General features: G+C 33.3%; 1 protein-coding gene across 15 annotated transcripts in view; it reads right to left on the bottom strand.

The window, feature by feature from the left end:
• Positions 1–14416, bottom strand: part of MIPOL1 (mirror-image polydactyly 1) — a 406056-nt gene that overhangs the window by 124360 nt on the left and 267280 nt on the right. Inside the window, exon 12 of one of the 15 annotated variants that reach the window (XM_063651568.1) lies at positions 8911–9078. The exons of the other annotated variants lie outside the window; for them this stretch is intronic. Coding sequence (XP_063507638.1) covers positions 9060–9078 — 19 coding nt within the window. The 3' untranslated portion in view covers positions 8911–9059. Of the gene's footprint in view, positions 1–8910; positions 9079–14416 lie in introns of those variants that run through there. 15 annotated transcript variants of the gene reach the window in all.

Here is a 14416-nt window from a genome sequence, read left to right as displayed (position 1 = left end):
CGTTGTCTCTCTATTTTCATTTGTTTCAATAACTTTTAAGTTTCTCCCTGAATTTTGTCATTTATCCAAGGATCATTCAGGAACAAGCTGTTTATTTTCAATTTATTTATATATTTATTTATTGACAGAGTCTCGCTCTGTTGCCCAGGCTGGAGTGTAGTGGCACAATCTCGGCTCACTGCAACCTCTGTCTCCCGGGGTTCAAGTGATTCTCCTGCCTCAGCGTCCTAAGTAGCTGGGACTAGAGGCGTGTGCCACTATGCCCAGCTAAGTGTGTGTGTGTGTCTGTGTGTATGTATGTGTGTGTATTTTTTTTTTTAGTAGAGACAGGGTTTCCCCATGTTTGCCAGGCTGCTCTCAAACTCCTGACTTCAAGTGATCCTCCCACTTTAACCTCCTGGCATTACAGGCATGAGCCACTGTGACTGCCTTCAGTGTATTTACATAGTTTTGATAGTTCCTCTTGGTATTGATTTCTAATTTTATTCCACTGTGGTCCAAGAAGAAAATACTTGGTATGATGTCCATTCTGTTGAATTTATTAAGACTTGCTTTATGGCCAAACATATTATCTATTTTGTAAAATGATCCATGTACAAATGAGAAAAATGTATATTCTGCCATTGTTGGATAGAACGTTCTGAGAATGTCTATTAGTTTCATTTGGTCTAGAGCTTAGCTTAAGCCCAGAATTTCTTCGTTGATTTTCTGCCTCAATGATCTATCTAATGCTGGCATAGGGATGTTGAAGTCTTCCACTATTACTGTATTGTTGTTTATCTCTTTTTGTAGGTCTAGGAGTATTTGTTTTATGAATCTAGGTGCATACATATTTAGGATAGTTATATCTTTTTGTTGAATTGAACCCTTTATTATTATATAATGACTTTATCTTTTTTTTTTACTGTTTTTGATTAATGTCTGTTTTATCTGATATAAGTATAGCTACTCTTGCTCATTTTTGTTTTCCATCTGTATGGTATATCTCTTTCAACCCATGTCTGAGTGTATGAGTGTCTACCCATGAAAAACATGGGGTTTTCAACCCATGTTTAAGTGTATGAGTGTCTATCCATGAAGTAGGTTTCTTGAAGGCAGCAAATGCTTCAGCCAGGTAACTTGTGAATCCCAAAAAATTTGTGGTGTGATACTACAGGTGATTTAGTTATATGTTTCCCCAGAAATTGTCTGATTTGGGTAATTACAAAAGACAAGAACAAGAACATATAGGAATACATACAAGGAGCATCTAACCCAGATTAAGTCTTGAAAAAGGAGTAAGAGTTAAACAAGGAAAAATGAAGGGTGTTTCAGGTAGAAAAGGTCACGTGTATCAGCATGGTGGTATTAGAAAATCTTTGCTGAAAATATTTAGTTCATTATGAGATTACAAATATGGCTAGTCCTAAATAGAAACTTGCAGAGTAGAGCACAAGTACCAACTTGTAGAGTAAGGTGAGTGAGGGAGAGAAGATTATCTTTAGGAAAGGATAGTGTCCTCATCTCACTACTGCCAAGTGTTTTGTGAAACCAAGAAAATAATAACCCATTTTCTGATTGCTGGAAACCCAATGGGTGGAAACTCTTGAGTCTGGTTGAAGGCACGTGTATTCTCATTTATTCAGAGCACCTACTTTGTGCCAGACACTGTTCAAGGCACTAAGGAAAGAGCAATGAATGAGAAAGATCAAGAACGCTACTTTTGTGGTACTTTCAGAATGAAGATTTTATCCAGATTTAGGAAACACCCACTTGTAGGTAAAGTCCCTTTCTGGAGAGCTCACCTACAGCCCTGGTCTAAGAGGCTCTTATCTCTCATGAATTTTCTACTCTGTAGTCTACACCAAAGTCCCCAGATGCCAATTCTTTATAACAAATGCTTTATTTCAAATTTTATCTTTTCATGATGAGTCTTTTTACATTATGTATAGCTCTAAAATAAATTATCAACAAAGTATATATTGCTGCAATATGTCCTTTTCAATAGTAGAGATATATCCAATTATTATGCAAATATTAAAAAGGATATTAGTTACAATTTTCAAGAACTAGTCAACTGTAAAAACAATTCCTTAAAGGCTGTCTGTAGAGTGAGTTTTCATATGTTCACACTTTATTCCAAAAGATTCTATATTTTTATAAGAAAATAAAATTAGAATGAGCTTTTTTCATATTAAGAAAAGGTCTGAAATGTAAACACTAGATTTTGTAGTACTTCAATATCTCTGTCTACCTTCTGGTAATCACTACCTATATGAAATTTACTTTTGGAAGTGACAAATACAACTATGAGATCTCTTTGAAACAAGTCAATAATAAACACACATAAGCCAATCTAACAAGCAAATTTAATTTAAATTAAATTTTAATTTTGCAGGGTAATGTTTATTGCCCTTATAATTCCATATTTACCTGGCTTGGGATTGAAATAGTGGATTAGGGCAAGATGGCAATGATGCTGAGCTTACAAAGAATGTTAGGGTCTTTTCACTAATAAAAATTGTATTTCCTTTATCTGAAAAATTCATAGGTACAATATGCTTGTTTTTCATTTAATACATGCCTATTATGGTTTTGTATGGAACTTACCCATAATATAAGTATGAACAGGGCCCAGGCTATAATTTGTTCTTCATCTGGGGAATATACTATGGACAGGTATCATTTAGCAACATTTATTTAGGTTGAGGAATATGTATCTGATCTTGTTAACTATTCAAGAAAATATACATTATTTAAAAGATAGATTCAATTAGGGAAAATATGAAAGAAGACTAATTTGGATAGGCAAATGACTGAAAACAGACCTATGTCTTATTTATTTTATTCCTGCAATGAGTATGATAACTTCACAAAAAAGTTACCAATATTAATATCATGTAGAAGAAACCTGTATTTTCTTCTACATGATATTGATAAGACCAAGGATTCTACAATAATGCTGTCAGCACATCGTATATTTTTGCAATTTATTGAAACACATTGAATAACAGAATATAACAAATAATTAATTTATTTAATGGGAAAATAACACATAAATATAATAAATCCAATTTGGTAAACATAGACTTACTAAATCTGAGATATTAAGGAGTTATTGACATCACAATGAAATACATTTTGAAAATTAAAATCATGTAATTTTCACAGAGCAACACCAAATTTCCAAAAGTGCATGAAGAAAAAAATTCATATCTATAATATAAACACATTAGTTGCCCTAGAGTTATAAACTGAATAAGAGCATCCTTGCCTTAAGAAACTCAAAGTGCAACTTGAGAAGGCAGATAATAATAGAATTTGGGAGCAGAGAAGCAGCACACCTAATTTGACTGGTGAATGAGAGGGGAGAGTGGCAGTAAGTTATTTACAAGAGAACAATTCCGGAAAAAAAGCATGAGGCAGCATGAGCAAAAGTATATTGGTGAGAAAAATAACAGTATACAGATAACTAAAGCAGTTTGGCCTCAAGTACATGACAAGAGCAAAAGATGAAGACAAAGAGGCAGTCATGGGTTAGATAATGAGAAGGCTTTAAAACTATAATATTATCCTGTGGAAATGCAAGACTATTATTGAATGGTTTTAAGGTAAATGGCAGTCAAGAAAGAGGAATGAATTTGAAGAGAACAAAATCAGGTGTAGAGAAATTATTTAGGGAGCTATTTCTGTACTTTCAAGTGATATATAATGAAGATCTGAATAGGATATTAGTATTAACAATAAAAAGAGAAAACAGATTCAAGAAATATTTAAGAAGTAAAATTGATGCAATTTATTGACTCATAGTAATTCAGAAGAAAGAGCAGTTTTAAAAAGGACATTGCTGCCTTCCATTTTATACATTTTGAATTGGGTTTACCATGAAATATCAACTGAAAATGTCCAGCAGATAGTTTTGATGTACAAACTGAAACTAAAGAGAGAGAGATGTGGCTTCTGCATTTGGGAGTCATCAGCATACAGGTTGGGGTTAAAAAATCCAGAGGAGTATGTAGAGGCAGTTCAAGGAAAAGACATATGATAATTATTATCACAAACAGTGAAAAGAATTCCTATAAGATGGTTACAATATATCATAGTAAGATTTTTTTATAATCGATATTGTCCTTTTTCTGGTATTCTAAATGAAATAATCAGAAACAATTATCAGCTACCTCCCATGTGATCAGTACTGAGAGAAAAAAGAGAGAAGTAAAATTTATTCCCTAGTTAACACTTTGACAATACTTTATTTACCACATGGATTTATACATACATGCTTCTTTATGCTTCATATGATGAAAGCTCTCATATCACAACAGGCACTTTATATGTTTTCATTCTGTTTTTATAATAGGATACTTTTGTTATCAACTGTCAGCAGCAGGATCATGAACCATGATTCAAAGTTGAAAACAATATGGGATTTGTAGTAAAAACTTGGGCTGCTTCATTCAATATCAGTATGACTTTGGGGAAATTACTTAACTGAATTTTAGATTTCTCAATTGTAAGACAGATAATACTGCTTATTTCACACAGCTGTTATGAGCATCAGCTCAAATTATAAATATAAAAGGACTGCCAAAAATAAGGTCTATGTAAGTGTTAGCTAACACTATCACTACACCTTCTGTGGTAGACTGCCTAGGCAGTACGGGAAATTGAGGGTTAGAAGATCCACATCAAGACTGCCAATGAAGATTGGCCTCAGAGACGCCCAAACTCAGGGAGCACCCTGAGGCCTGTAATCCAGTTGGAGTAAGGAATCTGGAGTCATGAGCATAGTTCTGGTCAGAGGGCACACAGATCATGAGCAGAGCCAGTATATAGAACACGACTCCATGAATCAGCAGATATTGACACTGGGGCAAATGTATGACATAGTGTATCAATTCCTTATTTATTCCAGGTCATGGCTAACTAGATCCACTTTGCAGAGTCTCATAAACAGCTGTTGAAAAACTTTTGATTATAAAAGAGCTTGATAGTATCCCTCTAAAAATGACCAGATTATTTAAATCACACACATAGAAAAACTTCTGGAATTCTGGCCTAAATGACAACCATTCAAATCTTGAATTTGGGGGATGAAAAAAGAAAAATGATGATACTGAACAGTGTGGTTTTCACTAATGAGCAACTGACTAAATAGCCTAGATAATTTCAATAAATAAAAGAATGCATCTGCAAAGAATATTGGTTTTGATTAGGATGCTTTGGTTCTAATTGCAAGTTTGTCACTAACAAATCATGTTACTTTGGCTAATTCTGTTTAACTTATTTTTTTAAGGTTTAATTCCAAATGTGTAGATAATATTAAAATGACACTAATTATTTTACTGAGTATCTTTTTTGGGCACTTATACAGATGGTATTCAATGTGCACAATAATTTTGAAAGGTAGTTACCATTCCATTTAAAATGAGAAAATGGAGCTAAAGAGGTCAAATAATTACTCAGAGTCAAGCAGGTAAAGGATGAAGCCAGGATTTCAGCCATAATACGCCTTCTTCCAAAGACCATATAACTTTTGTTTTTCAAAACATGATTTTCTCAAGACTTTTTCACCCTTAAAATTTTATAAGACAAATGTTTAATCAAATACAATGAGTATAAATATAAATTCCAGGTTCTATTAAGTACTGTATCAAAGGTTAGTTATGGGATCCTGAAAAAAACCACTAAGCACCTCCCTGTTTCACTTTTAAAACCATTTAAATAAAGATAATTCATGCTACTAATTATCTCACAAGATGTAGGAAGTGAAAAGTGATTATGGCCTTGAAGACACAAAGAATATGGCTAACAACATAACGGCCTATCATATGTCTAAGAAATCTCTTGAGACTTCTTGAAGTTAAAAAAAATCATACTTTTCAAGCTCTACGTATGACTTAATAATAAAGATGATCAGATGGGGATTGAAGGAAATTTCTTTCATTGGTAAATAAAATGCACATGCTAACATCATTCATTTTCCAATCCATTACTGCTGCTTCTTAATACCATTGCCTGAGGTTTCTAAAAGAAATTCCTTAGAAGGACATTTATCTAAAAATACCTAAGGAATAAAGCTTAAGGAAGAGAGAATGAACATCCTGCTACTTGACATTAATCCCATTAACTCTGAGTACCTAACAGACGACTCTGGCATTATTCCTAACTGGAAGACACTGAAGTTAAAGCACAAGGCTTTAAAGTTAATGGGAGTTGCAAAACTGAAAACACTGTATGTCAACTTGATAATATGCCCCTAAGTTATTTTTCATGGATAGTGCCATTCTTCTGTTTAATCAAGAGTTAAAGCATGTGCAGTAATTCCTTATTTTCACAATATTCTTTCTGACAATAAAGATAACAACTATGAGAACAGTTTTCAGCTGGCTAAACCTGATGTACTGGTTTTGTTAATAAAAAATTCATGACAATTAATGAAATGGATCTATTAAGACAGTCCCCCAAAGTAGTACAGCTGCCCCACCTACAAATGAACTTCTCATGACCTATATTATTCAGAAAGAACTGTAGTAACTTGCATTAAAAATTGTTGCATACAAAAGGTTCAAACCAAATGAAAGCATTACTCAGAAGCTGGCAAGATACTTCAAGCGAAGAATGCTTGATATGGCTACCTTTAATCAAGTTTTCATTTGTTGTTCATACTCATAAAACTATTTCTATAATTGATGCTTTTCTGCTATATTAAATTTTAATAAATGCAACATTTAAAAATCATTTTAAGATATTAATAACACTTGGCTGAGTCCCAGATTTCACACTTTGTTATTAGGACTGCATTGAAAAGAGAGACTTTTTAGTAGCCATATCTCTTTCTTTTCATCTCAAATCCTTAATGGTCAAGTGCTAGGCAAACAGAATAAACAAAAGAATCTTAAGGCTCACAATGATTTCTTTGATACATTTTGGCAAATACAATTCAGCAGAACATTTACTTTCTACAGGTTCCCCCTTAAAAATAATCCTTTAACTAACTCATGCTTTGATTTTTAAAATCAATTGGATGTCGATTCTTTTTCTACCATAAATGTATTTGTTCATTAAATAATCCTATGATTATGATGAGAGAGAATCAGCTCCATTTCTATGTACAAGAATCACCGTCTATAAAGAAAAGCTCATTGTTTAAGAATAACAGACCCACCCGAAATGGCATGTGAATGTGTTGTCCATAAAAAGAATATGAAACCTTTTGATGTACAATCTTTTCTAAACCAAAAAAGCCGTATCATATTTGAGACTATCTTTCATTTAGAAATAAAAAGTTATTTTTAAAAATTCACAAAAAAACACAAGTAGAAGAAACACTGGCTTCTGATACTTAATAAGGCCATCTCAATAGCTGCCTTCATTCTCTTCCACAAATGTTAGTTGAGCACCTACATCAATGTGCAAGACAGTGGAGATAAGGTACAGAGATGAAGTAGGGGGTGATACACAGGTGAACAAGGAAGAATATTAACTTGTACAAAGTAGCTAATATTGCCTTTGGGAAGAGGTGTCAATAACTCCATAGAAAATATCAATCTTGATGAATAAATGTGATATAGATCTTAAAAATAAATTTTTAGAATAATTTGAGTAGAGGAAACAAATAATATTCCTGTTTAAAAACTATAATATTATGACTGCATTAACTTTATAAATACAGTTGTAATACCACTTTATTAAATTTTTAAGTGAATACAGAATATTTTACATTATCAGAGTACAAGGCTTCTTAAAAATTTTTTTTATTCATAGACAACTTATTTCTATGCTAGAAAATGAAATGCTACTTAAAAACAATGAGGAAGTAGATACAATTTTATATTTATACAAATAAATATTTCAAATACATTGATAAAAAAGACTTGAAATCAAGTTGAAGAAATTTCTAAGTTTATGTTTCAGAAATTTAAAGATGAAAGAATCTGTCCAGAAAGTATAACATCTGGCTATTAGGATACCAGAAAGAGAGACATCAAGGGGAAAAACGAAAGAGAAAACTATCAAATAATATTAAGCAAAATTTCTCAGAGATGAAAGCCAAAGATCTTCAAGTTGCAAGCATCTATAAGTGGAGATCACAGTAAATGAAGGAAGAGCCATTCCTAGACACCTCCTTATGAGATTTCAGAATACCAAAATGAAAAAAAAATTGAGATTAAAAAAATTATCTTCCATGAGAAAACGTCTACAAAGAAGATTGATTCATTCTGAAATCAGTTATTAGAAGCAAGAAAAGAGAAAGAATAACATCTTAAAAGTTTTGAAAGGATGTAATGTTAAAATATGAATTCTATATTCAGAAAACTTCTCTGTTTGGAAATTACTTGAAAAGGAAATAAAGCAAGATAGAAGATACGGAATCCGAGACACAGAAAAACCAATGCAGAAGAGAAGACAAATCCTAGGATGAAAACTGTGCAGCAGACTAGAGAGCCACACACAGGTCTACACTGCAACAGGGAGACTGACCGCCCTGGCGTAAAGGGAGACCTCATAAAACAGAAATTAAGAGTGACAGGATGGGAAGAGCTGAAATAATGATGCACAAGATCCAAAAAAAAGAAAGGTGGCCAGGCATGGTGGCTCAGGCCTGTAATCCCAGCACTTTGGGAGACCAAGGATGGCAGATCAGTTGATGTCAGGAGTTCGAGACCTGCCTGGCCAGTATGGTGAAACCCTGTCTCTACTAAAAATACAAAAATTAGCCAGGCGTGGTGGCGCATACCTGTAGTCTCAGCTACTCGGAAGGCTGAGGCAGGAGAATCGCTTAAACCCAGGAGGCAAAGGCTGCAGCAGTGAGCTGAGATAGTACCACTGCACTCCAGCCTGGGCAACACAGTGACACTCTGTCTCAAAAAAATAAATAAATAAAATAAATAAATAAATACATAAATAAAAGTAATCAGAAATTTCAGGCAGGATAAACAAAATCGGTACAAGAAAGTCATGGCTCAAGTAAGAAAGAAACCCAAAATATGGTACAATTTTAAGTACTCGGTTAAGTATTTTAAAGATTCTTTTGTCTTGATCCAAAGAACATTCTATTTGGCACACGGTTGACAAATTCAATCCAAAGCATAGGAGCTACAATTTTAGAATACCACATGGTTAGCATGGTCAGCAATGTTGTTTCCTATTTTTCAAATCTTAACATCAACTTCTATAAAAGCAACGAATAATTTCATTACTAATTCCACTGAAGGACAGGTGAATGATAAAATTCAAATTCTTCATCTCCATTCAGTTTGTTGAATACTTTTTAGAACTATTTGTGACAATATAAATACTTTACAGATTTATATGTTTTCTACAAGTCTACATTATGTCAACGTTTATACTCATAAATATAATTACTTATAATCTGAGTGTATGTAGGTCTTATTTAAGTACTTTGGCAATTATTTTGTGGACTGTCTCTGCCAAAGATTTCTTCCATTTTTTTTTTTTTTTTTACTGGTAATATCAACTGCAGAACTTATTAACTGGAAGGTTAAAAGAAAATGGAAAAAGCTATTGATTCTTAGAAATGACTCTGACATGACAAAAATTTTAGCAACCTGTCTGATCAAGTACCCATGTATGGAATGTAAAAAATACTTCTCAAGTGACAGAAGGAAGAATGTGATCTTGCTGCCATTCCCTTCTTTGTTGGCATAAACCAGAAATTATTTTAAGGTAGTTCTTGAGAAGATACAAAGAGTCAAAAATGAGTTAGAAATGTTTGAAGAGTTATGTAAAAATAAATACCTGAAGAACTTAAACTTGAAGACATAAAGTGTCTGTCATGGAATTTGAACACATTATATGTTCATTAGAAAATACTGATTAATGCAAAAACTATGAGTGACCTCCATACATATGAAAGTCAGCAGAGTACTGATTTTGAAATTTGAGATTCTGTTTTGTTTTTTAGTATAATTAACAGCATGAAGTAAGACTTTTAGTTCTCTAAGATCTTTAAAACCTTCTCTCCCCTTGCACTCTCTTGCTTAACCCCACCTCATTGATTTTAAAAGACAACAGCACAGCAAACGATGACATTAACTTCTTTGTAAAGATTTTTCAGACTTTATGCTATGGAATAAAGTGAACTGTTAAGTCTTTGAAAACTGCCAGTTTTATTTTTTTGCTAGCTGTAATTATTTATTGGCAAATAAAACAATCCTTCAAGAATAAAAAAAGTCAATAAATATAGTTTGGCAAGCAAGAAGAATTTTGCTATGTATTAGAACCTATTTAAAACAACATCAGTGAAAACAAACAGGATTTCCTGCTAGTGATACTGTGGGCACTTTATAAATAAACTACTACAAATACCAGTTTCAAACTAAGTAGCATGTACAGGACATGCTGATTCACATTTCTTACTTCAGATTCTGTGCTGCCTTCTGCAACGATCTCTACACTCCTGCATTAGCCCACACTGGCTATGGCTGTTAGCGCTATAGTGCAGAGACTCCCTTTAAAGGAAGATTGGCAGGTATTGAAGGGTTATAAAGGACTATTAGCACCTAACTGGGGTTTTCTCACTAGTGCAGTGACTGAAGTAATAATTATGAAACAGTTTTGGAGAGAAATATTTTAGTTTTGGTTGATCAGACTTTATTTATTTTTGTCTTTAATTTAAGAGCATATCCAGTTTGCAGCCTTGTAATGAGAGGTACTCAGAAGTATGCACTCTTTCTGCTTGTTTTATAAAATCAGTCAAGAGTCCTGAACTTTGGCTCCAATCTTGCTCTTCTGTGTCAATGGCCAAGTCATTTGATCTCTTTAGTTCACCTACCAACATTCATAACTGCCTATCTACCCATACATTAAAAAGATAGGTACCAATATTCTCTAAGTTCTTTGAGCAAAATAAAAGTCACGTTACATCTGTATTATTAAAAGAAAAACAGCTCACTGGAATTAAAGTATTTAAGATAAATGTAGAAGTCATGTTGACTGTAGCTGCCAGTGGGAGTAAAATGCAAATGAGCACCATCAACAAATAGCATTGAATTACCTACAGTCACATATCATTGTTCTGCCTCTTGTTCCTCTATTTAAATTTAACATGTTCTTATTCTTACAGCTTGTAATACAAACAAATGCAATGATATAAAGAAATATCTGTGAAACTATAAAGCATTTCAGAGCCTGGTGAGTGCCTCAGGGAGCTATGATTGGAAAGCTACCCAGATTGACACAGTAAAATGAGGGAACCAGAACCAGTCTAATTTGGTTATATCTTTTTGAAGATGAAACATAAAAGTTTGCCTCCTAAAAGTGTGATGGGCATCTTTCACTGAAATTAGATTCAGAAACTAGGAGAACTAGAGTGTAGTTGTTTATTATTATACAAACCATTACTTAGCACCTACTATCAGCCAGATAGTATATTAGGTGTAGAAATAAAAAGTAAAATAAGAAAAAGCAACTGTCATGGTAATTTTTGTGAAGGATGTGAGGTTAGGGTTAATGTTAATTTTTTACATATAATTGTTTACATATCCACTTGTTTTATCACTACTTCTTGAATGGTGGCCTTTTCCCTATGAATTGCCGTGTCTTCATTGTTGAAGATAAACTGACCATGTATGTGCAGGATTCTCTTATCCTCTGGATCTATATGTACATTTACTCTTTCACCAGTATCAATGTCTTGATATCTGTGACCTTACAGAATATATCTTGAAGTCAGGTATTCCTCCAACTGTGTCTTTTATAAAATTGCTTTGGCAATTCTAATCATTGCATTTTATAAATTTTAGAATTACCTTGTCAATATCTACAGTAAAGACAAATGTAATTCTTATTAGGGTAATATATAGCCTACAGATCAATTTGGAGACAACTGATATCACAGCAATATTGACTGTTCCCATTTATGAACACTACGTAATTCTCCATTTACATGGGTCTTCCATAATTGTTTTCAGCAATCTGTATTTTCAGAGTACAATGTTAAATTCATCCTTAAATTTCTCATAATTTTGTATGCAACCTTTAAAAAGCTACTAGAATAAGTTAATTCAGATCAATATGTAAAAATCAATTGTATTTCCATATATTAGCAATGAACAATTAGAAAATGAAATTTAAAAGTTCAGTTTCTTTTAAAGAATCCTTAGGAATCCTTAGGTTGTGTACAACATATCACCTGCATATAAAAGCAGCTTTATTTTTCTAATTTTTAATAATTACGGGTTCCTACAGAAAGTTGAAGTGGGAAGATCATCCTTGCTTTGTTCTTGATCTTACATAGAAATCATTGAGCCTTTGTCATTAAATATAATAGCTGTAAATTTTCTCCTGATGTTCTTTATCAGTCAGATTGAACAACTGAATGGGTTTTGAATTTTATCACATGCTTTTTCTGCATCCACTGAAATGATTATTTTCTCTCCCTTATTCTGTTAACATGGTAAATTACATCGATTTTCAAATGTTAAACCAACCTCGCATTGCCACCCTTTGCACTGCAGTACCCTTTATATACGCTCTTGGATTTGGTTTACTAGTTTTACTAGTTTTTGTAGTTATTTAAGTACTTTGGCAATTATTTTGTGGACTGTCTCTGCCAAAGATTTCTTCCATTTTTTTTTTTACTGGTAATATCAACTGTAGAGGTTTTGTAGTTTTTTTTTTTTTTTTTTTTTTTTTTTTTCAGCCTATCATCATGAAGGACTTTGGCCTGAGTTTTCATTTCTAGTAATGCCCTCATCTAGTTTTCATACTAATGTAAAACAGATGTTATTGACTGAGCTGGGAAGTGTTCCATCCTCTTTTGTGTTCTGAAAATGTTTGTGTTAAGACTGTTATTATGTCTTTCTTATATGGTTGGCAAGACTCACCATGAAGACACTTGGGCCTGAAGTTTCTCTGCAAAATGTATTCAATTCCTCCTCCTCTTCCTCCTCCTTCTTCTTTTTTTTTTTTTTGTGAGACAGTCTCTCTGTCACCCAGGCTGGAGTGCAGTGGTGCAATCATAGCTCACTGCAGTCTCAACCTCTGGGGCTCAGGCAATCCTCCCATTTCAGCCTCCCCAGTAGCTGGAACTATAGGTACACACCACCATGCCTAGCTAATTTTTAAATTTTTAATAGAGATAGGGTCTCACTGTGTTTCCCAGACTGGTCTCAAACTCCTGGCCTAAAGCTCCTCCTGCTTTGGACTTCAATTTCTTTAATGGATATTGCACTGTTCAGTTTCTATTTCTTTTTATGTCCACTATGGGTTTATTTCTAGACCCCCAATTCTATTCAATTTCAAGATGTCTATTCTTATGCTAATATCACAATGTTTTGATTAGTGTAGCTTTGCAGTAAGTTGTGAAATCAAGAGGTATGCGTCTGCTTCCTTTGCTCTTTTTTTCAAGATCAGTTTGGCTATTCTGGATTTCTTTCATTTCCATATGAATTTGAGAATTAGAATTCAATTTCTACAAAGAAGTTAGCTAGCATTCTGATAGAAATTATGTTGAATTTGTAGATTCTTATCTTAACAGTATAAATAAAGTCTTCTGATCCACGAACACAGATGTTTTTCCATTTATTTAGATCTTCTTTAATTTCTTTAACAATGTTTTGTTATTTTCAAAGTGTAAGTTTTTGGAATAATCTTTTCTTACAGTTATTCCAAAGTATTTTATTCTTTTTGATGCTATTGTAAAGGTTATTTTCTTCTTTTTATGGTACCTTCAGTAACAATTTTTTAAAATTTTTATTTATTTATTTATTTTTATAATTTCAGCTTTTATTTTAGATTCGGGGGGACATGTGCAGGTTTAATAAGCTCTTGATAAAATTCAACATCCCTTCAGGATAAAAAACCTTAACAAACTAGGCATCAAAGGAACATAACCCAAGATAATAAGAGCCATCTATGACAAACCCATAGCCAACATCATACTGAATGGGCAAAAATTGGAATCATTCCCCTTGAAAACTGAACAACACAAGGATGTCCACTCTCATCATTCTTATTCAACATTGTCCTGGAAGTCCTAGTCAGAGCAATCAGGCAAGAGAAAGAAATAAAAGACATTTTAATAGGAAAAGAAGAAGTCAAACCATCTCTCTTTGTTGACAATATGATTATATACCTAGAAAACCCTAAAGACTCTGTGAAAAGGCTCCTGGAAGTAATAAAGAACTTTGCTAAAGTGTCAGGATACAAAATCAATGTACAACTATCAGTAGCATTTCTGTACAACAATAACATCCAGCTGACAGCCAATTCCAGAATGCAATTCCATTTACAATAGACACACACACACACACACACACACACATAAACACATACACACACACACCAAAGTAGAAATAGAAGGAAACTTTTTCAACCTACAAAAGGGCATCTATGAAAAATCCACAGTGGTGGGGCATGGTGGCTCACACCTGCAATCCCAGCATATTAGGTGGCCAAGATCTCTACAAGG

Source organism: Pongo pygmaeus, chromosome 15 (assembly GCF_028885625.2).
Source record: "Pongo pygmaeus isolate AG05252 chromosome 15, NHGRI_mPonPyg2-v2.0_pri, whole genome shotgun sequence".
Classification (NCBI taxonomy): Eukaryota; Metazoa; Chordata; class Mammalia; order Primates; family Hominidae; genus Pongo; species Pongo pygmaeus.
This window is presented reverse-complemented; position numbering and strand designations above follow the sequence as displayed.